Source organism: Melampsora larici-populina, assembly GCF_000204055.1.
Source record: "Melampsora larici-populina 98AG31 unplaced genomic scaffold MELLAscaffold_22, whole genome shotgun sequence".
Taxonomy (NCBI): Eukaryota; Fungi; Basidiomycota; class Pucciniomycetes; order Pucciniales; family Melampsoraceae; genus Melampsora; species Melampsora laricis-populina.
In genome coordinates, this window is record NW_006768786.1 from 1,190,386 (window position 1) to 1,217,321 (window position 26,936).

Here is a 26,936-nt window from a genome sequence, read left to right on the forward strand (position 1 = left end):
TTGCATCAGTTCCACCCAGCTCTGTTCCTTCTCCTGTCCAATCAAAGAAGAAAATCACCAAACTTACCAGCAAGAAACAATCTCCTGGACAAGTTAAACGCAAAGGTTTGATTTCTCGTAACACTTTGAACTCTTCACAACTTCGTTCAGCACCTGTGAAGAAGAAGAAAAAGGTGAATACAACGGTTCTTCAGGTACGGACTTACCTTTCTCACTCTTTTCTCATTTGTTCTACATTTGAATGTGTATTGTTGCTGATTGAACTTATGTTTTACTTTTAACTTTTCACTTTGACTAGCACTACGAGGTTTCTGATGGTCTTGATGTTAATCAAGATTTTGAAATCAAAATAGTTGAGACCCCCAGAGTCAGGCGTGCACATCTCGGCAGAGTTACAATACTCTTGAGTTATTACAACCCCCTCATCCGTGTGAAAGGCGAGGTAGGTCTTCTTTCTATTATCATGTGGTAATGTCCTTGTATTGACGAGGTGGAACATGTTCAGACTGGGGACAATCCTTGTTGTTATCAATGCAAGTACTGCCGTGTGTACTTTGTCTGCGGCCGACGTAGCTACTACAACCTTTATTCACACCAAGACGGATCCAAGGATCAACCAGCATGCCCAAACAGACACCTCGCCATCCGGGATGGACATGTGCTCCCTCGAACCTGGAGACAGCAGCAAGACGACACAGCCAAAGTTGCCAATACAAACCCCAAAGCCACACTCAACTCTTTCTTATCCCCCCTAACCCCTGAGTACGACGTCTTCACCAAGAATGTATCATCTCAGTCTGCTGCTGATAAACACTGAGAAGAATTTGTCGAGTACATAGAGGGTGCTCACTTGACGGTCACAGGTCCGAATGAGCTACAATGGTGGAAGGTGAGCTTTTTGATTTGATTTATTCAGTTTTGAAATCCTCTGATGGTTTCCTTTGCCAATTACAGGAGCATGAGACCAATTTCCCGGTGCTTGCATCAATGGCACGTGATTACCTCGCTTTGTCGGGCACGTCATGCCCTTGTGAGAGAACATTGTCATCAGCGTCGGATATCACAGTCTCCAGTTGTGCATCTTTAACAGCAAAGATGATTGGAAAGCTTGTTGGAGTAAGAGAATGGTTAAAGAGTGGCATCACACTTTGTGGTATATATGCTGATGCTTGGGTGTATGTAAAAGCTTATCAAAGTCAGCCAAGAAAGGCTAAGAACTAGTGTTACTGCTGTGATTTCTTTCTTTTGTTTATTGTCAAACAAAAACCACAAAGCCCCCCCAAAAAAAGTGTCTTCTTTTCTCCTCGGGTTTCCTTTCTCACCTCACAACCCTGTCCCTACATAATTGTATGTGGCTCAATGATGCTTGTTTGTTTTTTCAAAAACAAGTTTTACTCCTTATGCTTGTTTGTTTTTTAAAAAACATGTTTGACTTCTGCTATCATCCCCACTCAGCTCGGTTTGAATTGAAATACACTGTTAGGTCCATTTTGTAACCAAAACGAGCTTAAAAGCCCATTTGAACGCGCTTTCAGTCAATATCTCAGTGAGATTTTTGTATAGCGGGGTGCAGCGGGGCGGCATGTCCGCCCCGCTCCCAATTCACATAGCGACACCACATTGATAGCGTAGCGTTTGTGGCTTTATCTTAGCGCCGAATCGCTCCGCTTGTAAAAATCGCGATTATAGCGGAGCGGTGGTGGTGTTGGTGGAATCCAGCAATCATCACAGGCTTGATGAAAGTTATGACAGGCGTGCATCAATGGGCCTATCAATTGATAGCAGGTGTCATGTTGAGTTGCCGTACATTATCACAGTAAGAGCACACACTCAGCTATCCGCTCAGGGATCCAACCACAACAAGGATGCGGAAGGATTTGGGAGCGGGAGCTGGGCGGGATATATAGGTGGTGAGACTAGGGCTACTGTGCCCCAGTCGTGGACCTACACCTACATATGACAAGGCCATACCACCCCCCCACAACAAGGCACAGCAGACAAAAAGAAACGGAGACAGAGATGAGAACAGAAAACAATCATCACAAATAAGAAAAGAAAACAAGATAAGATGAAAAAATGGAAAACATAAAATAAAATGACGGAATACTTCTCCATTCTCACGCCTAAAGCAAAATTCACCATCAAGGTCATAACAAATAACATCTTGCTGAGAAACTCCCTGACTACAATCCTTGCCAAGTAGAATACCCTGTGGGCTCTTTTCAATCAAAAAGTAGTCTGGATGGTAGTCAAGTAGGTGATTGATTGAAAGAAGTTGTTCATGAAGGCGGTTTTCTTGATGTTTGCTATCTAACTCTTGATTATGATACTCATTGAGCTCCATATCAACTTCAAACAAACCATCTTGAGTGTTGAAAATCCATTTGCAGGCACACCTGGACACACAATCTGGCGGGAAAGGTGTGGAGTCAAAGACTGAGAGTTTTAGAGCAGAGCTGGCTACAATTGTTTCAGGATCAGGTAAGTCAGGTGAAGGCTTGATGGTAGTTGATTGCTTCTTTTTCTTCTTCTTTTTGTTTATTGAAGTTGGAGTGATGTCGGTCAAAGATGAGATTGAGTTGGAGAATTGAGAGGAAGTAGATTGTACCAGAGGTATATCTGAAACACTTGAGGTTGATTCAACTAGAACTGACAGTGAGTTCAAGCATATAGCAAGTTCTGAAGAGCTAGAACCGAGTTGATCAGGATGGACTAGATCAACACCAGAAGGTACTTGAATAACATCAACGGTAGGTGTTGGCGTGAGATTGATGCTGTAGATCGGATCAATTGGACCAATGTCAATGATAGGGTCAGACTTCCAATCAGCATAATTGGAAGTATTGACATCTGAATTAGGCGTGTCTAGGCTCTGATTGATTGTGCTGTTGGGTGGTAGATCAGTCATAGCATGTGTTGAGTCAAAAGTAACCACAGGTAGCAAGTCAACAGTGTTTGCAGGTTGGAAGTTTGGTACTCTCCAATCAACAGCATGAGCAATAGGTGCGTGATCAACATTATCAGTAGAAATCAAGTCGATATCAGAGTCTGAATTAACATTAACAATATTATTTGAGTTGCTGATAAATAAATTCATTTTGTTGGGGTTTGGATTGATCCCAGCGCTAGCCGCTATATCAGTGCTAGTATGAGCCACTTGACTAGCAGTAGGATCGATATGTGTGAGCTTGAAGGTAGGTGGAAATAAAATCACTACCAATATCTGAGTTAATATTGACATCACAGCCTGACATAACATTTACATTGCTATTGATCACCGGGCCGGGTGCAGTTGAAGACGAGTCATGGGTCTTTGTAGGGGGCAAATGAACATCAGTTTGAGTGTTGATCTGTAAGTTGGGAGTGTCTAGAATTGGATTGATCGTGCTACTGGATGTGAGATCATCAACTGGACACAATGAATGTGCAGTTGGTTCTGAAACTACAGCCACAATGATGACTGATTTGATGGTAGTGGCACATGGTGGAATCACTGTGGTGATGGCAGCAGCTGGAGCGGGGACGGTGGCAGGTTGAGAGTTGAGTACCGCTTGATCAGTAGGCAAGACTGACTGTTGTGCAGCCAGTTTGGATCTTGAGTTGATAACATGTGGCTTGATTTGCATCAGATCAATCACCAAGCTTGTGGAAGCGACTGATCTAGACTTGACACTGGCACATTGTAACAGTTTGAGGCCAGCAGAGTCCATGGTTTATTGATCAGCTTGAGCAAGCTCACAGACTTCTGATTGCAGTTGTGATTGAGAGACAGAAGGAGGTATAGAGCTTGATCTTGGAACTCTGGAGACATGGCAATTTGACTCAAGTGGTGGAGCTGAGAGCGAACACGGTGGCGTCAATATCTGTGTAGAAACCAAAGACAAAAGTGGATTGGTTGCAATAGATAGATGAGTCCTGGGATCGGGAGGTGGCAAGTTTTGTGAGTTTTGTAGCCGCCAAGCTGTTGAGCGAGGTGTTGGCTTCCGTCGGCAAGTGAGATCTTGGAATGTAGGCTTTGCAAAAGATGAGCGAGATGAGTTGAGGTGCAGATGGGGAGCAAAATGAAAGGTGAGAAGTTGGATATTGGACGAAAACATGGCAAGTCAATGGAGAGCTTGAAGACAAGGTGGTGGCAGAGTGTATGGAGTAGATAAAGGAAAGGTGGTGGGGAAAGGTTGGTGAGGATAGTGATAAGTCATCTTTGGAATCAAAAAATTGAAACATCAAAGGTATAAAAAATCAAAAGTCGAGACACTTCCTCAGCTCAGCAGGCTGGCATCAAGAGTCGATGTTGGGATGATCTGATTTGGTTTGATTATAATAACATTGTTCTCTTTCTTTCAAAAAAATATCACTTTCAAATTCTTATGTTTTGCTGATCAATGTATCCAGTAATTATATTGCTTTATTCTCTCCGCTTGGTGTTTTTAAAATTGCTTTTCTTTTGCGCTTTTGCTCTTTCTTCTTTTCGCTCTTTTTGTTTGCTTCACTTTTTCACGCCGCTAGTAACACTGGGCCATAACCTGTAAGAGCACACGCTCAGCTATCCTCTCAGGGATCCAACCAAAACTAGTATGATAGATTGCATACCTGTAAGAGCACACGCTCAGCTATCCACTCAGGGATCCAACCACAACAAGGATGCGGAAGGATTTGGGACGGGAGCTGGGCGGGGTATATAGGTGGTGAGACTAGGGCTACTGTGCTGGAGCCGTGGACCTACACCTACATATGGCTAGGCCATAACAATCACGTGCCATGAGATTACCTGTCAACTTTTATCAGAGACCGGGGGTGACTAGCAATTCTCCGTGGTAACCTAACCAGTATAGAACTGATACCAGTGAACAAGAGAGAAGATTTTCAGTTTGCTATTTGACATTTGAAGTCAGGTCAATTTGTAGACTTATGAGGTTTGAGCTAAGACGTGAATCTAGTTTGATGAGCTTGGTCAGTATAGTCAAGGACAGGAAGCCTCTTTTAATCTTGGATGGGTATCCATTTAAACCCGAAAGCCATAAACTTATTCATATCTCAAGCTTTTGAGAAGCCGAGAGTGTTTTTGGCAACTTTTGTTTGATTTTTTATTTTATCACCAAAGGATCACATCTGCAATGATTCTGCTTTACTTTGACTTCATCACATCTAACTCAATCCTTCTGAAAAATTAATCTGGCGTTCATTAGCATTCATTGGTTGAACTTTGATGTGTCCCACCATCTATCCACGTACTACTGATCATGATGTAATCAAAATTGATTTTTGTTCATTCAATTATGGAAGGGAAGCAAAAAAGTCCTCTGAAACAATTCTACCCAATAAAGCAAATGAGATGCTCACTACAAAAACAAAAAGCCTAAAAAACATGAAGGAAACATGATCAGAATGAAAAGAACAAAACAAAAATCGAACAAAATCGAACACAAATCGAAAAAAAAAACAAAAAAAACAAAAAAACATCTGATCTTTCTAAAAAGCTAGTTTTAAAAAGCCGTTGATGTGAGGATTCCAAAAACACTCTATGGATTGATAGGATTGGCAAGTGTGTTGTTGGTCCACATGATGGCAGATAACATATGTGATTGCTGGACATTAGAGAGACAATGAAATGAGAAATCATGCTGGTGGATAATAAGTGTGGGTCATTCACCGGATTCATGATTGAAGATGATAAGTGCGTTTGGGATTGGTTGTTATGATTAAAAGACCTATATCTCTATATGAATTCACTTATAATAGACCAATCTTTCATCATTTGCTATTCAAGCTCAACTCCACTATATTACTTCTCCATTCAATTCAATTCCATAACTTCAGCTTCCAATGTCTAGTAGCTCATTTGAATATGCTCTTCCAATGCAAAACGATCACTCAGGCAATCTCAATCTGCAGACTCAGGCTGTAACAGATGTTTCAACAACAGGAGAATTCTCATTCTGGGGAACTCTTCATTCACTTGATCAACATATTCCAGAATGCAAGTTTGATCAGTTTTCAAGGGTAATTCATAATGGCCGTACGAGTCAACCTCCAAGTCCAGTTATGTATTGTCGTCAATTTTCAAATATTATAATTGATCTTCCAATTGCAAGACTTACAGAAATGATTTCTCGTACTCATTGTATTGTACAAAGAAAATCTGATAAAGAACCATATTTCAATTTACAAAATGTATCAGAATGGAAAGATTATCAAGCGTAATCACCTGAATCTAGCTTAGATAGATCTGGGGAAGGATAATTGTAAGTCTTTCATATCTACTCATCAATCAAATATCAATTCACTCTAATACAAAAATATCCAAAAGTATCTATATCTATTATAATAGTAAACATGGCATCTTTCTGAATGGCAAAAAACTTGAATATAACAAATGGACTGAGTTGCAAAATGGTGATAAAGTCAGTATCTTTAGACTAATTTCAAAAAGCAGGAGATAATACGAATTTTGAATGATTAATCAAAATAGATTACTCTCCTACTTGGTAATTCTCTAGAAAAATCACTTGATATACTAAAATGCCTTATAGTGATTGATAATGAATATTGGGAAGCAGGTTAGTATTCTCATTTCATATATTAACTTACTGAAAATATCAGCATTCATGAACTAGAAGCTAATCACTTATGTATTGAAATACGCAAAGTTTGAAAAGCAAGATTAGTTCAATCAAACCAATCAAAAAACCATAAGAATATGATGATATTCCAAGGACAAGAATAGCCCCAAATATCACCAATCCAATCAAGAAACAACAATAATATTGAAATAACTCAACCAGTAGAAAGTAATGAGGTATCTGGCTTACTACGCCGCTCAAGTCAAATAAAAAACAAAGGGAATTAGATACTTGATTTGAAAGACTGAGTTGCTTAGAAAGATCTAGAAAGATCATCTTGTAAAGGAACAGTTTTAAAGTAATGGAATATAATTGAAATCTTTGTTTGATATCTTTCAAAGAGACTAAGATAAGTATTCCTTTCAACTTATTCATTCTAAAGAGGAGGATGCTCGCGGTCCCCAAAGAGATGGGGTCTAAGCCCTAGCTCTAACCCTAACCTAACTCTTTTTGTTGTACTTTGTCATCCCAAAATCCGTAGCGCCATTGTGTAGTCCATAGTCCTGTGTCTTGACTCCCTCAAATTGCAGCTGTATCCGTACCCACACATTTGGTCAATGCAAGTTGAAACAGCCACCTGAGAATGGCCAACATACACATTGCTGACATCCACTGCTGAAACCAAGACACGTGTTTCATTTTGAAGACTAGGACATCTTGCCTCCCATGCGTGCTTTTGAATGCACAATGACCTTTGATGATGCAGAACTCATGCAACGATGAGTTTGTCAATGCTTTCTCGGGCATGCAATATCAGAAAGTGAACAGAATGCCTGGACAGAAGATAAGCAGACATTTTGAACGTAAGGTGAGTGTGCGTCTTGAGAACCCGCGCCAATTATGTGAAATGCACACCTGGCCCAAAATACCAAATAAAATTGAAGAGCAAACCCGCTTGCCATCGGCGAGCAGCCGTATCCATCTTTGGCGCGCATTTCACAGTCTATGAAGAGGCATGTCCAAGCGACGGGAGTGAGGGAAACGCCATTGCTTGCCATTGGCAAGCAATATCACTCAGGGAGCGTATGAAGTGTTTATTTCAGTCACCCGCTTGATGATCACATTTGATCGATGCACGTTGCCTCAACAGATGATGCCCATGCCAAAGTCCGTGAATATACGTCATGGCTTGGGAAGAAACAGTGTTGCCTTGCGACATAGCGATCTATTGTAGTGCTTGCCATCGGCGAGCGCGCCATTAGATCGCTCCATTGAGCATGTCATTGGACAACTTCGTACGCATGATGACATATCTTATCGCTTGCCAACGGCAAGCAAATCACTCAATTGTTTTGTAGTCATATATGCGTGACCACGTTGCGCACCCCTGAAGTCTCTCAAAGGTTTCCTCACATGATTGAGTGCTCAGTTTGAGAGTACATCGAAAGAGTGATACGTGCCAGACAAAGGTATTTCCCTTGGTCCGCTCGCCATTGGCGAGCAACACAACCTGGTGTGTCAACAATAAACATTTGACATCATGTTTATCCCGGTATATCCAATGATTGTTGGACCCCTCTCGTAATGGACAAGCGATATCAGTCCAATATTGATGAATGGCAGGTATCACCTCGCGGTGATGGCCGCAATGCCATTCGTTTTTGCCTCGCCATCGGCGAGCGACCGAACTGCGGGTATGTGTGATCTTGTCGCTTTTGTTCGGCCCACCATTGGCAATCAGGCCCTTTCAGGTTTGACGCGCAACACAGATGAACTCCTTGATCCAGTATCTTGAAGTTCGCTCGGTGATGGCGCGTCACCAACTTGCCCTGTCGCACACCAAAGGACACCTAGGTGGCCATTCCGACATTAGGCCTTGGGACTATATTCTATCGGCATGAGGAATGAGGATAGAGAGATTCATTAGCTCACTTTCATCGGGACGCACTTGTGCTTACTTTGCAGTGGGAGCCACACCCAAGGCATCACAATATTGCATGTGTTGGCTGATTGTTGCATTGGACATAGCAAACTGAATTCCCCATGCTAACTTCATCTATTGCAGTGGGTCCTAACTCGCAGCGCACCCCAAAAGGGATGTGCCTCCATGAAGATGCAATGAAGTCACGCATGCTCCCAATGCCTGGCTCATGGCTTCAGGTCTAGGAAGAGCATCATCTGAGGTCAAGCCCGTGATATCTTTGTATATTTCACAAATTCTGTTATTTGCAAAGAATCAAGGATATATCCATACATATCATCAGTAGGTGAAAATGTTAGATCTCATGTTCTGGAAGGAGATTGGACTCACCTTGAAGTTGCATCTGTCAAATCTGATTTTATGCAAAATGACGAAAGGATGGTGTTTATAATAAACACCATCCCAACTTGATGACCAAAAAAAGGGGGGAAATTGCTGGCGGTTGTATCCCATTGTATAAGAGGGAAAGGAACTGGAGAGAGACAAAGTAACAGAAAGAGTTTGTCTTGTGAGATCTGGAAGCAGAAATTAAGGAGACACAAGCAAAAATAATATTTAAGAAATCTTGCGGTGAAATTCACCTGGTCTTCTGGAAAGTATAACACCCAAAGATCAGAAGTGTACTAGTGATATTGATAAGGCTGGCTTCAATTTGATAATCCAACTGTTGGAGGTCTTCAGGGGCTAGAATCTGATTTGAGTTTACAGGGGTAATGTATGTTTCCGGTCTAAACATATGTGGCAAGGAGCAGTCTGGTTTTCCTTCCATCACAGCTGTTTGACTTACTTTTCATATCCTCTGTTAATTGATCTATTTTGTGTGTTACATTATTTATCCAGATTGGGAGTAGGTGACATCAAGCATGCTCAAGCCTTGGCATTGAGGTTTGTGTGCCTAATTTGCAAGCACCTCCTCTTGATTCAACCTCAGTCCATATCTTCAGCTGTCATTGGCCTTTTCCTTGGGTTTGCTCGCAAGATTCAAAACCTTGGATATGAAAACCAAATCTTGAGTTGTGTAATTGGATCAGTGTTGATAAATCACCAGCCAATTGCAAGCAATCTTTGTCATGATTTTGGAATGATTGAAAAAAACAAGCCTAGTTGTAGAAGGTTATTTTGGAAAGGCAATATATCCACAAGCATCAAGCCTCAGCAAGAGCTGTGAACAACTATGATAATTGTGTGCATAGAAAACCAAGACCTTCCCTAGTGACAAGGCTTGGGGAATGATTCCAAGTTTGAGTCCGTTTAATTTGTGAGTTAATTTGACAATCAAAGTACAGCTGTTTAATTTGGGAGTCATTTTGACGATCAAAATACAGACAAATGTATGTATTTCTCAACTTGATTGATTTCAATTTTCTTATAGACAGGGTCAATCATACCTTGCATACTTCTTCAAGATTACTATCAAGATGCCTTTCAAGCTGTAAAAGCCCAGATGTTTAATTAACAGCAGAGTCTAAATACATGGTGTGACTCAGGGTCTGGGCGTGCAGACAGCTGTGATTTAAAGAATATGTCTCATACATATGCATCCGAGATGACAACAAAAGCAGGGGCTTTACAGCATGACTTACAGTCACACATCAAGCATGTGAAAAATGGACTATATGATGTATCAACTATTTACAAGATGGAGACTTTTCCACTCACTGAAGGTCCAATAGGAAATGACTACTAATCAACTACCAATCAACTGTTGAATCTCTTTGTAAATGATTGATCAGGCATTGTAAACTCTGCATGTTAAGAATGCCCTTTCATTATATGTAAGTGCCAAAGCCTCATGAGATTCAAACCTAGACTGCAACTAATTCCACTTCTTCATCAGTCAAATCTTCTTAACATGTCTCATTCATCTTCAATCTCAGAAAGCTTAGATAATCAATTTAGCAAGTGTCACCAAAAGGACTATGATTGTACCCAACCCATAGATAATTGCAAGAGTCTGCCTGAGCATCTCGAGCATACAGATTGGGTTCAAACAGACAGTGAACATGATGAATTTTTCTTCAGAGATGTTCACAGAATTTTGAATGAAGCCATGATTCTGTTTCTAGACTATGACCTCTACCATGTTTCATACTTACTCTCTGTCAAAAATCAATCAGTAGACCTCAAAACCAGTCTTCAAACAGCAATTGTTGGTCTTCAACCTCTGAATGCTACACCAACTGTATCCAATCGTCGAAGACTTCTTGAAATGGCCAAATGTTTACTAGGTGTAATTGACAACTATGAAAAGCAACAAAATCAAAATAACTTATCACTTGAAGTCAAAGTACCTTTTTGCCTTAGATACCCTACCTTGGAATCATTAGAGAAACTTGATGAGGATAATGAAAAGAAGATGAACATTATGAAGTATGAAAAGGCCAAAAGGACCATTGGTATCTTCATTCCACCAGTCCGCAAAAGTGTAGTACTAAGTCATCTTTATAATCTTTCTGTTTTGTTCAACAAAACATGGGCTAACACATATCTTGTTTTGTTTTCCTCATCCTTCTTTGGAAGAGATCTAAGTTAGCTTGCTTCAGAGCCGCCTTGATAGTTGGAACAAGAGTGGATAACCCACAAATAGAATTAAGTACTACTACAGTTGATCAACATCCCAAGTTACCTATACACCCTTCCAACATCCCTCATCAAGCAAGATTCAAAACAAACTCAAACAACAAGAAGACTGTAGCAAAAAGGAAAAAAGGACCTTGGTCCAAACTTCATCAAAACTGACCATAAATTGTGAAGCACTCTCAATGCCCATGCATTGTGCTTTGCCCACGGACAGGTAAGTTTGCATCTTTTAGAGTCTTTCTCAATAGATTTCAGCATTCACTTGTTCCAAATCAAATCTGATCAACTTTTTCTCCATTATTAAATCACATTAAATCAACTTTTCTTCATCCATTAAATCAAAACAAGTTCATATCACCATTAATCAATCAAAACCAACTGAATATCATATTTAATCAATCAAAACCAACTTGTTATCATCCTTAATCAAATCCAATAAAGAGCAACATAAATCAAATTAAAAGAAACTATCACAATGTTTCAAACACAAGTCATAGCACATTAAATATCAAATAAGATTGAATAACCAACAATTAGGTTATCTTGACCATGTGGTCAATATTAATGTCAGTGTAGTGTTACATCCTCTACACTGTCTCTAATTGCACACAGGATCTAGCATACAACAGATGCCCTATGGGTTTTAGTAAGCGCACACTTTGCCATCATAGGAAAACTGGAGCCCTTGTGCCTGGTCTCAGGCTGGAACATCATGTCAAGCCTCTCTAGGGTCTTATGGATAGCCTTTGTATAACTTGAAGTGGTACCCCCTTGTTGCAAAATCTCATCACATCTCTCTCCTTTTTCACTAAATTGCATGGCATTTGCAAACTTTTGGTAGCCTTTTTTATCATTTCAAGACTCTCAAGGCTAGAGTGTACTTCCTTGTTTAGGTTAGTTTGTGGAGAAGTAAACCTTATCCAACCCCAACAATCTCAGAGGTAATATCAAATCATTGAATGAGTGATCCACAATAAAGAGATAGATTCGTGCAAAACATACAAAATCAATTACATAGAATCTACAAAAAACTTAAAAATAGGCTGATAGGATGGAATACATAATTGGTGATGATAACACAAATTTCAATCATTAAATAATATTATCAAAAGTTGATATTAAAAGTTGATATTAAAATCACATGGTTGACCCTTGGATGAGTGCAGGACTCTTCTGGATATATCACCTACACTATTCAGAAACAGATGGAACAGATCACCAAAGGAAATATGGAGTAGTCTTGAAGTTGTAACTTACCACAGCACCAAAATAGTTGAAGAAGACCAAAAAGAGTCAAGAACCAATCACATGGCTGTAGCACAAGACTTGGGCATTGTCCATCTGCAACTGAATATCTAAAGAGCCAGACCAAGGCTATCTAGTTAAGAGATAATGGAAATCTAACTTACAAACCTGTGATCTTCTCAAAATGAAAATCCATATCACGATAGATTCACAAATTTCCTATGGACAAAATTTGTTAGGAAGACAAGTTCATTTTGGAAGGAAGGACTGGATGATTGGCTTACTCAAGTTTAGATTCTCCCTACTGGTAACCATACAAGTTACCTTGTTTTTCATTTGTTTTTTTGTCATTTTTTGGACTTTTATTTTAATTTATGTAATTTTTTATTTGTTCATTTTCTATTTTTATTTATTTATTTATTCATTTAGTTTGATTTATTTTTGTTTTTATTTATTTCTTTGTCAATTATTTATCTATTTATTCATTTAGTTTGATTTATTTTATGTTTTATTTTTTTCAATTTTTTATTTTTTATTTTTTTGTATTTTTATTTTCTATTTATTTTTTATTTATTTTTCATTTATTTTTTATTTCTTTATCATTATTTTTTTGATTGTTTTTTATTTTTCATTTTTTATTCATTTATTGTATTTTCTTTTATTTAAATTTTTATTAATATTAATTTTTTAGGTGTTTCAAAAGGAGTCCACATCAGTACATGGCAAGCAGTGAAACTTGAAGGTATAGAACCTTCATATTTGTTCCCATCCCCTTTTTGATCTTCTTTAACTTTTTTTGTCATGTGGGACTCTTTTGGCGTGATGGATTCTTCCTCCTTATTCCTTATGATTACTGTTGACCAGTTTTCATGGATCTTGCATAACATGGGTTTGGTGTGTACGGCCAAATATTTAGATGTATTGACTAAGATGACAAGATAAGCTATATTTGTCACTATAATAACCAATAGGGGTACACAAACATCTCAACCCGACCTAATAAAACCCATGGCAACCCGATTGATTTTTGGATTTTTTAGCGCCAAAAACTCAAAATCAATCAGGTTGGCATGGGTTTTTTGGATGGGTTTTTAAGGTTGGGTTGAGATGTTTGTGTACCCCTGATATAAAACATGAAGGTCTAGAGGACTTTCTTACAGAGTAGATATTTTTCAAAACCAGAAGGCAGTCAGGTCAAGAAAGACTGCTTCCCCCTCTGCCTCTACCTCCAACAGTGCAAGGTGTGTGAAAATAGTTCAACAAGCTGCTTCCTCCGCTGCCTCTAACTCGATCACCCATTGCCCCATGTTGCCCCGGAATGCAAAGCTTAAAGGCCAAGCTCAACCCCCCAACGCTTGACAAAGATCTAGTTGTTCCACCACTTAGCCAATCCATCACATCACCTCTTGTATCACCACCACCAGCATAAACGGACACTGACCATTGCAAGCTCACCAATGACATTGTTTCAAATGCAATAAAGGACCTTTGTTGGTCCTCTTCCAATCTCTCTCCCATGAAACACAACACTTCAGACCCTTTTTTCAACTCTTTGGTACACCTTTCAATGCACCTCCCTCCAAAGACCGTCTGACTGGTTCTCTGTCTAATTATGTCAAGCTAGCCTGGGATGCTTCAATACCCTCCTCGTAATTCTATACACGCATGCAAACCGGTGTGGATGCGTACGGGCTCTTTTTCAAGTGGTATACTCAAGTCAAGTCAGACCCACAATGGCTTCCCTGTTAGTCTCTCCTCCCTTCATGTTTCTTTTTTTCAAAATCAGATTTTGAAATGATCTCATTTGTTTATGGAATCTTGTAGAAAATGGAACCTAAATTCATTGATGATTTGCATGAATTGACTTATTTTAAATCAAATGATCCATTATTGTAGAGCAAGTCCCAACCAAAGTCTTGGAATGTGACTGCGCTCCAATCTCAATCTGGGGTGATCACATCTCGTTGAGAAGTGAACCCCCAACAAGATTGGATTGGCTACGTACAACCAAACCCTTCTATTGATATCTTACATTGAATCAAGTGCAGAGCAGAAGCAGTTTGTTTTTTATCCCACTTGATTAGCTTTTTTTGCCAAGCCTTCAATTCTTTTGTTTTATTAGTTGATGTGTGGTTAGAATAGGCTTGAAAAGTGATGAAGTGTTTCAGCATCTTTCAGCTGGTGATTGTAAGTGTGAATTTCTTTGACTACAATTGAACTTCAAAAAAAATTGACAAGAATTCATTTGTTTAATCAGTTTTTATCTTTTTTTACTTTATTAGAATTTATTTGTTCAATCAGTCTTTTTTTATCTTTTTTTCTTTCTTAGAATTCATTGGTTTAATCAGTTTAATCAGTCTTTTGGTCTTCTTTTACTTTACTAGAATTATTGTTCTTACTCCAATCAATTTTCATGCCAGGAAGTCAAACAGCATGTCAGGTCTATTGAACAAATATGGGTTTATCAATACTTCAAATACCACCATCATTCAGCAATCAATTCCCTGCAAGGAACTGCCAGCAATCCTTCAGAAACATTACTGCACAGCCTGCCTCCAGCTTGAAGATGAGACCTTTTGCTTATTTCAAGATATTCACTACTGGTTCAGGGACAGAGGTAAAGGGAACTATCTTGGAGAGCCCATCTTCATAGAAGAAAATCATATACCCCACAGATTCCCAACCTTGACATTTCCCAACCAATTTCATCAACCTCCACCAGCCAACCAAGTAAATCAACTACGACATTCCATAACTCAGCATTTGAAGCCCATCCTTGAACAAGAACAAGACTGGTACAACAACAATACAAGTGTATACTTCATTCAACACAAGGAGGAAGCTACTATAACCTGTAATTATTGTTCAGTAACCTTGGTGGGTGCTGCTTGCCTGTGCAAGCAGTGTGGAAACATCGCCTGTCCAAAGTGCTATGAAGTTATGATTCTACTTTCTCAATCACCCCATCAAGACATCTCTAACTTAAAAAAATGGCACACTCAGATTACCCAATGTCAGAGACACAATAGGATCAGCACCCATGGAGATTGTTCCCACATCAAGGTTTCTCATCTCTATATAACTGACATTCAATCAATGCTTAATGAAATGGACATTCAATAAGACCCAGAAGACTTTGTGCAAGAACATCACTCCCAACCATCCATTGACAAATTCGTTTTCAAACCCTTGCAAGAGAACCAGTGAGCTGACTAGAAGATCCCGGCTTAAACCCTAAAGAACCATCCCAGCCTCTTTGATTACATATGGTCTTGTGGTGAAGTCTTGCTATTGACAGGTCTCAATCAATTGTTGGACAAGAATTTGTGGACACCAGGATATATCAACTCACTCACTCCAAATCACAAATGTGTCCTGCAAGATGCCAACAATCCAGAAAAGCCTGACAAACATTCAACAATCCAACAATTCTTTCAGCCTTTTCAGAAACAATCTAAGACAGGAGAAATATGGAAGCTCAAGGTGTGTTACAAAACATTTCAATTGAACAACTCCAAACAATTCTCAAGATGCAACCATTTTCTTCCTGCACACAGGACTGGCCCACTACAGCTGAATTTGGGCCACACTATTGGTCTCTATTTGATGATTTCCAGAAAGCCCTCCCTATGGTATATTTCACAGGTGAAAGAGTATTCCATAACTTAGCTTCACATTTCCCAATATAAGCCAACAAGCCAGGCCTGTGAGTATTCTCACTGAATTAATCCATTGTAGTCCTGTTCCATTGACTTATATAGCACATTGTTTTTTTTTCAGAGGGCCCAAGTTAAGCAGAAAGGCAATCAAACAGACATCACCTGCTGATTTTTTGTAGAAGGCTCTGGCTCCGGGTTGATTTCCAAGGTCAGATCCTACTGGCTGAATCAATCAATTTACAAAATATCTTCTTCAAAATTCACAGAAAAACTAAAAAGAATTCCCAGTCACAAGTTCATACCAGTCATTCCTCAACCCTTTGAATTATTAAACTTTCCAGATCGTTGTTTTCAAAAGGCAGTGAAGGACATTTTGGAAAGATTATCTCAGGAACACCCTTTCCATTTGGTTATGAATGTCTTGTACTATGCTGGATTCAAACCAGGAATAGAACTTAGCAAGCAAGTAGATGAACAATCAAGCCCACAAAAAGCTTCTCAGCACATCATCCTTAAGGGTCTTCAGGGGGAAAAGCAAGGAATTTTTTGCAGCATGCTCAATGGATTTCAAGTATATATGGCCATTTCTAGATTGAAGCACAATACCGATTTTCTAGGCTCACAGTAGAAAAAGATATTGCAAAAGAACTTCAAGTTTGTAGAGATGAAGCTCAGAAGATGAAGCTAAAAGCAGAAAAGGCCAACATGCTGCTCAATATCAAAGCTGATTATAAGACTAGCCAACAAAAATTAATTGAAAGATTCAAGACTTATGAGCACAAGGTTCCATTATTGACCAAATCCATTGAAGTTGATATGAGTTGTAGATATGAATCCATTGTCTACATCGCCAAAGTAACTGGATGGGAGACATCTGATTCTGGAAGAAGTCAGCCAATCATTCTTACTTGTGAAGGTACTGACGGCAAACGATACCGTCAGCTGGTGAGTTTCTTGAAAACATTGGTTAAAACAAGATGATATTGCTGATTAGTCCTTTTCTCATTTGCTCAAGGTCAAATCTGGGGATGATATAAGGCAAGATTCCCTCATTCAGCAGATATACAGTGAAATTAACAAGATGTTACTTGAGAACATTCCAAGCTTTGACAGTAGTCTACAACTTTGTACCTATCAATGCTTTCCAATATCTCTGGAAACAGGTGTGCTTGAGTTTGTTGAAAATACAATTTCATTGAAAAAACTTTCAGAACTGTGAGTAAGCTAGAACTGCTACTTTTTGCTCAGCTCTTAGGGTGACTTTCTTTGTTTCCTATTCCACACCATGATTTATGTACAAGGGAGGTCAATAAACAGGAGGGGATCCGCCAAATCATTATGCCAGATACCAGGGAACTGACCTGCATCAGGTCTGTAGCTACCTCTTCGATTGCTGGGTATGTGGTTGGTTCAGGGGACAGACACCAATTGAATATCTTGCTGGATAGGGACACTGGAGAGGTGGTTCATATCAATTTTGGTATAGCCTTTGATCATGTAAGAATTTTTTTACTGGTTTTTGGTTATCTTTAGTTGACAAAATCATTTCACTCCATCATCCAAACTTTGACTTAACAGGGGAGATGGCTAAAGGTACCAGAACAGGTACCTTTCCGACTTACTAAGGATATAATTGGAGCATTTGGTAGTCAAGGTACAAAGGGTCCTTTCACAGAAGCTCGCAAGCATACATTGAAAGTGTTGCGAATGAGCAAAGATACAATCCTGACAATGTTGAAAGTCTTCATCTTCAATCCTCTTTCAAGCTGGTGAGGGAAGTCCATACAATCAGAGTGTATCCCAGTTCATTCAGCTTATTGGAAAGATTTTGGTCAAACAGGTCGAGGCAACACATTCCTAATTGGACATCCGAATATTTTCCAACTTTCAATCCTTCAAGACCCCCAACTCAATCTCAGATGTCCATTTCCCATTGTGACATAGACCAGGATGACACCAGTAGAATCAAACTGAGGAGAGGTTTCCCAAAATCTGTTCAACAGGCTCTGGACATAGTGAATAAGGTTGAAAAGAAGCTAGCGGATGATTTAGATGTTGCTGCTCATATTGAAGAGCTAATATTGCAGGCCACCAACCCAAAAAACCTCAATTTCATGCATCCACGTAAGCTTTGAAAGCCATTCCTTGATCTACCTGTGGATCTACCTATTTATGTCAACTGGGACTGACATTCCTGGTTCTATTGTAAAATCCCATCATACACTTCATAGCATGGCTTGGGCATCTGGTTGAACCCGTGTTTTTGGGTATGGTTGCAACTTGGAAGTTAAACTTAATATGCCTGGAATGTTTGTTCCCCTATTCCCCTTTTTGTATTGTTTGTGTATGGGGTGGGAATTTTTTACGAAACTCTTTTTACACCAAAACACTTGGAAGACCTTTTCTAAAGAGTCAAATAGATCAAGGTCAATACCATCTCCCTCGCCTTGATCTTTCTTTATTCCTGTGCCTCTTGTTGTGATTAGTAATAAATCACAGACCGGTTTGTGTTGTTTGTGTTGATCAAGGATGTTGCCCCGTTGTGTTCTTTGCTGTGTTGCCCTGATCTCATTGTTTGTATTCTGTTGCTGACAAACACGTATGACGTCACTTGATATGTTTCTTTTACAACTCTGAAGTTCTCACTCAACAACTCGATAACCATTTACTTTTATCATTGTTTTTCCTTTTTATTGTTTTCTTTTTATTGTTAGAAAAAGTTGTTTCAATCTTTGTTTCGTTCTAAACACTCAATACTACACGACAAACTCATTCAACTATAAAGCTGAATCTAAATCAAACTCAAGCACTTATCGAAAGGAAAGGAGGTATAAAGCTTGGGTTCTATTTTTTGTCAAGATTCTTCTCTTATCTAATTTCAAATGGAGTCATTTTAAGATGTAGACTTTTGCTTTTGATTACATTGTTTGATTGAAAATCCATGTTACAAAGTTGAATCTTATAAACGTAGTTATTGTTAAAGGTACAACAACTTTCTCTTTTATCTATTTCTCTTATTAAAAATGTTTGTTATGTTTTACTTCAAAATTGTTATTGTTAAAGAAATTAAAATATAAGTTTTCTCCTCAAGAAAGAGAGATCCTACCCGTTTACTACACCTCTTTCTAGCCTCTCTCACCTATTCTTCAGCAAAATTACAAAAAACACAAATATAAATGCTTGTATTTCATAGTATTCAATGACTACATGATCTCAATTACAAAGTATTCCATCATTAATAGTAGTAAAATTTGTTGTGTTTCTCTTTCCTGCACTCCAGACTACCTCCTATCAACTATGAAATGAAAAACTGTGTCTTTCAGCCTATTTCTGCGCCCATGAGCTGAGCAGAGCTGAGCCTGATCCATGGGCGATTGGGGAGCTTGAAAGCCCCAAACCGCTTGGCCCAAAAGTCCAATTGAAAGTGCCCCAAGCCAATTGACCATCAAAGTTGGTGTGCCTGGAAGGCGCCTGCTTGATGGCCTGCCCCTCTGTAAAGGGTTACACAAGTACAGGTTGACTCATGGGTTTAGATTATGGGATTAGATAGATAGCACTTTACCTTCTTGCTCCACACCCGGTTCTAGGAAGTCCTCACTCCTCTGAGAGCCTATATTGGGACTTTCTGGAACCAGGTGAGCATTTCTCTTATTTGTTTTCATCTCTTCTTTTGTAGTGATGGGTTTGCTGACTCCTCTGAGAGCCTATATTGGGACTTTCTGGAACCAGCTCGTAATTCATATAACGAGGTTCTAAGTTAATTGTCCGATTCGAGCTCTCTCGAGAAGTCGTGCCGGATTATCATCCGGACGCTAGTGAAGGTTCTCACGAGAACCTTACACTTTTTTTAACTTAATTTACCTCTAAAAAGTTACCACAATTTTTTTCAACCTATCTCACGTCATCTATTCGGTCCTATCCCTTTGGATAATCTGTCATTCAATCTGTTGCCCGGTTTCATTCTGTTATCTGCCACCTCTGTTTCTGTCTCGGTTTTCTGCTCTCTCTCAATCTGTCATCTGTCAAATCTTGTTCTGTCGAGTATTCGTTTCGAAAGCTCCCGGATCATCAAGACTGACACTACAGTCCAATCGACGAACTCATCGGATGTTCGGACCAGCTGCCCTAATACCCACGAATTACACTGACGATCCTGAAGCTGTGTTAAGACAAGCGCGTAAAGAAAAAAAGAAAGAAGTAACAGTCACAGAAGACTCAGAAAGCCCACCAGCAGGTCCACCACCAAACTTTAAGTGGAGACCTGAAGCTTCAGCATCTGGATCACCGGCAGCTGTAACGGACCGGATTGTTTACGCCTCATCCTTCTCACACCCTACGCCTTCGACGTCAGCCAAGCTAGGGTTCTCACCCATCGAAATATCACCATCAGCTCCCGAGAAGACGGTCGTAGACCTTCACTTCAAGAAACTGTTCGGGGCTGATTGTACACCTCACTCACCGGGTTTCCTTCCGCAGTTCACGCCACTGCCCAAATCAAATATCACGTCTGCGGCTGAATTGCCTTCTTCTAACAATCCGACAAACACAATGTCGAGAGAAGAAGATGGGGAGACGATCCGTAACCTACGTTCCCAAGTAGCCAGCTTGGAGGTGCAATCTGCTCAACTCAGTCAGTCTTGAGAAGAGACAGCGGAATTGAAACGGCTCGTACGGGAACTCTTGGACGAGCGAAGTCGTGGCATACCTCCTCGTGACTCTGTCGCAGCTGCAGACCTAGGACAAGACGAGGTGACCCAGGCAACAGGGTCAAATACCTTCAGTCGGTACATGAATCAGACGCCGACTTCTCCGACACCCCTGGCGCGTAGTCAAGCATTGCCACGTCCTGATATCGTGTCAAGAGCAACTGCCGAGGGCATTCAAGACGAGCAACCGTCTGGGTCTCATGCTACTCACCATCGAGTCAGCTGGGCTGAAGAGACGGCGGCGAACGAGACCGTCTCGCGACCACACCCAGCTCAATCGACTCCAGCTGGGTTCATGTCATCATCGGCCCATCCGTCACCGTTGATGACTGAATACTCATCAGCACCGTCAGCTCCAAACCACCCAGCAGCGGAGCGTTATCACGCACCATCTCAACCTCCTACAATGCCTGCCGTATCCACCTTCATGACAGCCGATCGTATCAAACTAAGCGACCTGCCAAAATTCAAGGGCAAGTTCGGCAAGCCGGCGGACCTCTTTCACTGGCGAAATCTCATTCAAGAACTTGGTAGACGACCGCGAAAAGTTGAAGTTGCTAGGCTCGTTGTTGGACGACAAGGAGCTATCGTCTTGGTATCAAGCCAACAAGGACGAACTTAGGCGCCAATCTTGGGAGGGCGCAATGGAGATGATGGCTATGGGAACTTTGCCATATGCCTGGCTAACGGACACCGAGAACGCCCTTAGACAACTGGAGATCAAACCAGGGGAATCTTTCGACCAATACGTCAAACGAGCTCAGGCGATACACAGACTCATCAAGCCGTTCGGACAGGTCACTGATTGGCACCTCGCTCAACATATCACTTGGGGAGCGCCACAATTGCTCAAGGACTGGATTGAACGAGATAAACTCTTATTGGCACCTACCTTTTCATTTCCGGTTTTTAAGGACGCAGCAGACGGTATTTATCGGTTACTAATTAATAGTAAACTCGTACCGGACCCCTCTTCCAAATCGAAGGCCACTTCGAGTTTAGCAAACCCTTCCGTTGCGGCATCGAGTACTGTGCGAGTGGCGCCTCCTCCTCGACAACGCTCAGACAAAGAGCGTGCCGATAATGCCTGGAGATATCATGAATATCTCAGAAGAACAGGTATTTGCGCTACATGCAAAGAGAAGTGTAATAATCCAAACTGCACACGTCGCAACCCTCGTTTCTTATTGGTGCCATCTGATTTCAACCCGGGACCCAGACCTCGACGCACAGTCCCTGCGACGACTACACCAACACCCGCTGGAGCTCCAACACAAAGACCAGCAGGACGAGCGCCAGTAACGCCAGCTGTAACCAGAGTAGCGGCTGTAGAGAACGTTGCCGACATCTTCGCGGATGACATCGCCGCTTACGAAGAAGCGGACCAGTTTCAAGCTACTCAAATAGAAGATCTAGCAAATGAAGAAGGGTGCGTACCTTCACAATCTGTGGCACCGATCATCTTGGAACTGATTTGTAATGGAAGAATTGTTCGTGCTTTGGTGGATTCAGGAGCGGGTACGAATCTCTTATCCAACAAGATAGCGCGTGACTTGCGTATCCCTCAAAGACCATTGATTGCACCGGTCGAGGTACGCCTAGCCATTCCTACGGAAGGTACCCCCCTAGTATTGAAAGATTTCGCGATGGCTAACCTCAAGTGTGAAAATCCTAGTACGCGCTTTGGGGCGGTTTTCTTCAAACTCGCGCCATTAAGTTCTTCGTATGACATGATTCTTGGGTCGCCATTTTTAACCAAATTTCAGTTAGATATTTCAATGCACCGCCGTTGTGTAATACATACGTCATCTGGAAAGATTTTTTATGAAAAAGCAATGCAAGAAAAATTGAACAGAGTGCTGTGTGCGATCGAAAATATTGACATGATCGCAAAGGCACAAGACTTTAGTGATCGTGAGAATAGAGTCTTCAAGGACTTTGAAGATCTTTTCCCGGCAGAGCTTCCTCCAGTGGAGGACGATGACATGCCGGATGAATCCTTCCCGGAAAGTTTACCGGATGAAAAAAGAAAAGTGAGGCATAAAATCATTTTGACCGATCCCAACGTCACGATCAATGAAAAGCAATATGGCTATCCAAGAAAGTACCTAGACTCTTGGAAGAAGCTACTGGACCAACACGTGAAGGCGGGACGACTGCGACGCTCACAGAGTCAATACGCATCGCCATTGATGATAATTGCGAAGAAGGACCCATCAGAATTGCCAAGATGGGTCTGCGACTATCGTAAGCTGAACAAGTATACGGTCAAAGATCGTTCTCCATTACCAAACGTCGACGAATCAGTGCGCCTAGTAGCAACGGGGAAAGTGTGGTCCGTAGTGGATCAGATCAGCTCCTTTTTCCAGGACCGTATGAGGGAGGAGGACATCCCGCTGACGGCGGTGAAGACTCCGTGGGGCCTATATGAATGGGTTGTAATGCCTATGGGACTTACCAACGGTCCAGCCACGCATCAAGCGCGTAATGAGGAAATTCTGGGGGATTTAATAGGGAAGATATGTGTTGTTTATATTGATGATATTGTGATTTTTTCTCAAACAGTGGAGGAACATGAGGTTCATTTACGACAGGTGTTGGAGCGGTTACGTACAGCTAAGTTGTACTGCCCAGTCAAGAAAAGCAAGTTGTTCAGACGAGAAATCACCTTCCTGGGACATCAAATCAGCGAAGCTGGCATATGTCCTGACGACGAAAAGGTCGAGAAGATCTCGAAATGGTCTCCACCAACCAGCTCGAAGCAACTTCTTAAGTTTTTGGGCACTGTCCAATGGATGAAGAAGTTCATCGATGGACTCTCTCATTACGTCGGTACCCTATCGCCGCTCACAAGTACATCTTTGAAAACCAAACCATTCCAATGGGGGAAAGTAGAAGAGACAGCTTTCAACAACATCAAGCGATTGATCACAACACTACCAGTTCTACGCAACCTTGATTACAAATCAGAAGAGCCTCTATGGTTATTCACGGATGCCAGTGGGAATGGGTTGGGCGCGGCATTATTCCAGGGCATCAAGTGGGAGACTGCGTCTCCAATCGCCTACGAAAGTCGGGCAATGAACCCTGCGGAGAAGAATTATCCCGTCCACGAACAGGAGCTCTTAGCGGTGATTAATGCGCTAAACAAATGGCGTTTATTACTCCTGGGTATGCGCGTCAACGTGATGTCAGATCACCATTCATTGACAAATCTACTCACACAGCGCAACCTCAGCCGGCGACAAGCTCGGTGGTTGGAAACCTTGTCACAATTTGACTTAGATTTCAAATATCTCAAAGGGAACATAATTCAGTTGCTGATGCTCTCTCACGACGGGAGGACTTGGCGGCGTATGAAGTACGTGCGAGATTAGGAGACGCGGAACTGGATGCCATTTGGGAAGGATACACTCAGGACACGTTCTGCAAGAAACTTCGTAAAGTTCTACCGCTACGAGAGGATTGCATCGTGAAGGACGACCTGTTGCACTTGGATGGCAGACTGGTTATCCCGCCGCAAGGAAGTTTGCGCACAGACTTTATCGAGCAAGCACACACTGCATTAGGACACCTCGGCGCTCGAAAAACATTGGCGCGATTGAGAAGTACCTTCTTTTGGCCAAGCATGGCAAAGGAGGTCGCTGACCAACTACGCTCTTGTGATTCTTGTCAACGCAACAAGGCACGAACAACCTCCACGACCGGTAAACTTCAGAGTACTGTGTTACCCAGTCAACCAATGCAATCCATTGCCATTGATTTTATAGGTCCTTTCCCAAAAGTGTCAGGCTATGACATGATACCTTTGTGTACGTGTAGACTTACAGGTTTTGTGTGTCTCATCCCAGCCTCGCAACGTGATACGGCGGAACAGTCAGGAAGCCGACTTTTTACGGCCTGGTCGTCGATTTTCGGTCTGCCCGAGTCAATCATCGGAGATCGCGGCAAAGCTTGGACATCCCGATTTTGGCAACGACTACATGAGCTTTTAGGTGTACGTATTCAACTGTCGACGTCTTATCATCCGCAAGCAGATGGTCGAAGCGAAAGGTCTAACAAGACCGTGGGTCAAATCTTGAGACATTTCGCTGGGGATAAACACGGCAAGTGGCATCAATCCTTACCATCAGCCGAGTTCGCTATTAACTCAGCAATCAACGCGGCGACTGGCGTTTCTCCCTTCCACTTCGTATATGGGCGGATCCCACGTTTATTCCCCATTCAAAGTCCCTCTGATTGTGACACCGATGATGTCAAACAATGGATTGAGCGCCGAGAATTGGAGTGGGCAACGTGGAGAGACCGCGTGTGGTGTAGTTGTGTGGACCAGGCCTTACAATATAATCAACGGAGGCGTGAAGGCACACCTTTTGCTGTAGGGGATTGGGTGATGATCGACAGTGCGGATCAACAGCAGGTTGTAGGAGGGAAGGGACGTCCAACAAAGAAGCTTCGAGCACGCTATGATGGACCTTACGAAGTCCAAGAGGTACTGAACTCCGGTCGGGATTTTCGCTTACAACTTCAACCTGAGGATTCTACGCCCCCAGTTTTCCACATTTCAAAGCTGAAATTGTATCATGGAAAAGGAGGTGACGGGGCGGAAACCAGCATTGCAGCCGTCAACACGGTTTCGTCGGTTCGGAAAACAACCTCTTACGGTCCTGGACAGGAGCCTTTGAGGCAAGCTACGAAACGTGACGAGGGGGTGTGCAATAATTGCGCTAGCACCCCCGCAAGTGAGTTTGATTTTTCTCTTGATTCATGTAATGAAGAAGCGGTTGGCAAGCTTTATTCCCTCCACAATAACAGGACCTTAATCAAAAATCACGATTTCCGACAAAGAAGGGCAACAGACGGGGGTTATTGCCGTCACGCTGGTGGCTTTGTCTCGGCCGAAAACAACCTCTTAGGACCAGGAGCTGGATGCCTTTGAGGCAAGCTAGGACGCTGACAAGGGGGTGTCCAACTATTGCGCTAGCACCCCCGCAAGTGAGTTTGATATTTTCTCTTATGATCATTCCGTTAGATGAAACAGCTGGCAAGCAAGATTATCTTCTAAATAACAGGTAATCAAACACAATCATCAAATTCATTCTTATCAACATACGCAAGATTCAGACGCAAGAATCAAGAAATATCATCAATTCAGGGTTTCAATCTTCCATTCATTTAATTCGAATTTGTACTCCAACGAAAAACTTTATTATCACGACTTCAAGATCATCATTTCCTTTTTTTCTCTTCCTTTTTTTCTCTCTTCTTTTGACTTTTGGTTTTCTTTTTCTTTTCAACAACAGTTTTTACTTTCTCAGGGACGAGTTATAGTCACTTTTAAGGGGCGAGTCATGCCATTTTGTGTTTTACTTCTTTTTTTTGAGTTATTTAGTTTGAGCGAAGACGGGTAGACTTATATTTTTAGGAGGGAAGGGTGTAAGGGGTTACACAAGTACAGGTTGACTCATGGGTTTAGATTATGGGATTAGATAGATAGCACTTTACCTTCTTGCTCCACACCCGGTTCTAGGAAGTCCTCACTCCTCTGAGAGCCTATATTGGGACTTTCTGGAACCAGGTGAGCATTTCTCTTATTTGTTTTCATCTCTTCTTTTGTAGTGATGGGTTTGCTGACTCCTCTGAGAGCCTATATTGGGACTTTCTGGAACCAGCTCGTAATTCATATAACGAGGTTCTAAGTTAATTGTCCGATTCGAGCTCTCTCAAGAAGTCGTGCCGGATTATCATCCGGACGCTAGTGAAGGTTCTCACAAGAACCTTACACCCTCTGCAAAGGTAGGTGTTCTGCACTGTGCTGGTGGCCTGAGGCAGACAAAACGGATCTGTGTTGTATGTAGCTCTCCCAGGATAGCAGGAGTTTTTGTTGCTTTCACTACACAAAATATAATATTTTCTGGGCAGAAAATTAAATTATTGATACACAAAAATATTGAGAGGCCAGGAGAAGGGCAAAAAATAAATAAAAATATGCATCTTGTTCCCTGCGGTGAGAGCTTCACTCTCCATATTTTTCCATATTTTTACAGTCCGTATTGATAAGTGTACTAACAATAAACCTTCATAATCATCCAATTACAACCTGTAACAAGCACTGAAATTTGGCTCATTAGTGTTTAGAGAAACTTTTGATTTCTGAAAACACCTATAACTTTGTCAAATCTGCCTCAAAACACTCGATTTTAAG

General features: G+C 41.3%; 5 protein-coding genes across 5 annotated transcripts; 3 read left to right on the forward strand and 2 right to left on the reverse strand.

The window, feature by feature from the left end:
- Window positions 1-1,759: 1,759 nt before the first annotated feature.
- MELLADRAFT_63906 (uncharacterized protein) lies at window positions 1,760-3,710 on the reverse strand (the record flags this gene model as incomplete). The annotated part of the gene is made up of 4 exons (XM_007410829.1): window positions 1,760-1,768; window positions 2,108-2,238; window positions 2,407-3,223; window positions 3,264-3,710. 4 exons carry the CDS (start codon window positions 3,708-3,710, stop codon window positions 1,760-1,762), a joined length of 1,404 nt encoding a protein of 467 aa, XP_007410891.1.
- A 2,113-nt stretch (window positions 3,711-5,823) lies between these two features.
- MELLADRAFT_107323 (uncharacterized protein) lies at window positions 5,824-6,562 on the forward strand (the record flags this gene model as incomplete). The annotated part of the gene is made up of 3 exons (XM_007410824.1): window positions 5,824-6,197; window positions 6,329-6,401; window positions 6,470-6,562. 3 exons carry the CDS (start codon window positions 5,824-5,826, stop codon window positions 6,560-6,562), a joined length of 540 nt encoding a protein of 179 aa, XP_007410886.1.
- A 1,180-nt stretch (window positions 6,563-7,742) lies between these two features.
- MELLADRAFT_107324 (uncharacterized protein) lies at window positions 7,743-9,847 on the reverse strand (the record flags this gene model as incomplete). The annotated part of the gene is made up of 7 exons (XM_007410828.1): window positions 7,743-7,873; window positions 7,974-8,272; window positions 8,519-8,566; window positions 8,648-8,779; window positions 8,872-8,893; window positions 9,329-9,352; window positions 9,715-9,847. 7 exons carry the CDS (start codon window positions 9,845-9,847, stop codon window positions 7,743-7,745), a joined length of 789 nt encoding a protein of 262 aa, XP_007410890.1.
- Window positions 9,848-10,393: 546 nt separating this feature from the next.
- On the forward strand, window positions 10,394-11,280 carry MELLADRAFT_107325 (uncharacterized protein; the record flags this gene model as incomplete). Its single annotated transcript, XM_007410825.1, has 2 exons — window positions 10,394-10,954; window positions 11,062-11,280. The coding sequence occupies 2 exons, from the start codon at window positions 10,394-10,396 to the stop codon at window positions 11,278-11,280; spliced, it is 780 nt and encodes a 259-aa protein (XP_007410887.1).
- Window positions 11,281-16,703: 5,423 nt separating this feature from the next.
- MELLADRAFT_107326 (uncharacterized protein) lies at window positions 16,704-18,160 on the forward strand (the record flags this gene model as incomplete). Its single annotated transcript, XM_007410826.1, has 5 exons — window positions 16,704-16,970; window positions 17,041-17,240; window positions 17,327-17,522; window positions 17,604-17,794; window positions 17,866-18,160. 5 exons carry the CDS (start codon window positions 16,704-16,706, stop codon window positions 18,158-18,160), a joined length of 1,149 nt encoding a protein of 382 aa, XP_007410888.1.
- Window positions 18,161-26,936: the final 8,776 nt, after the last annotated feature.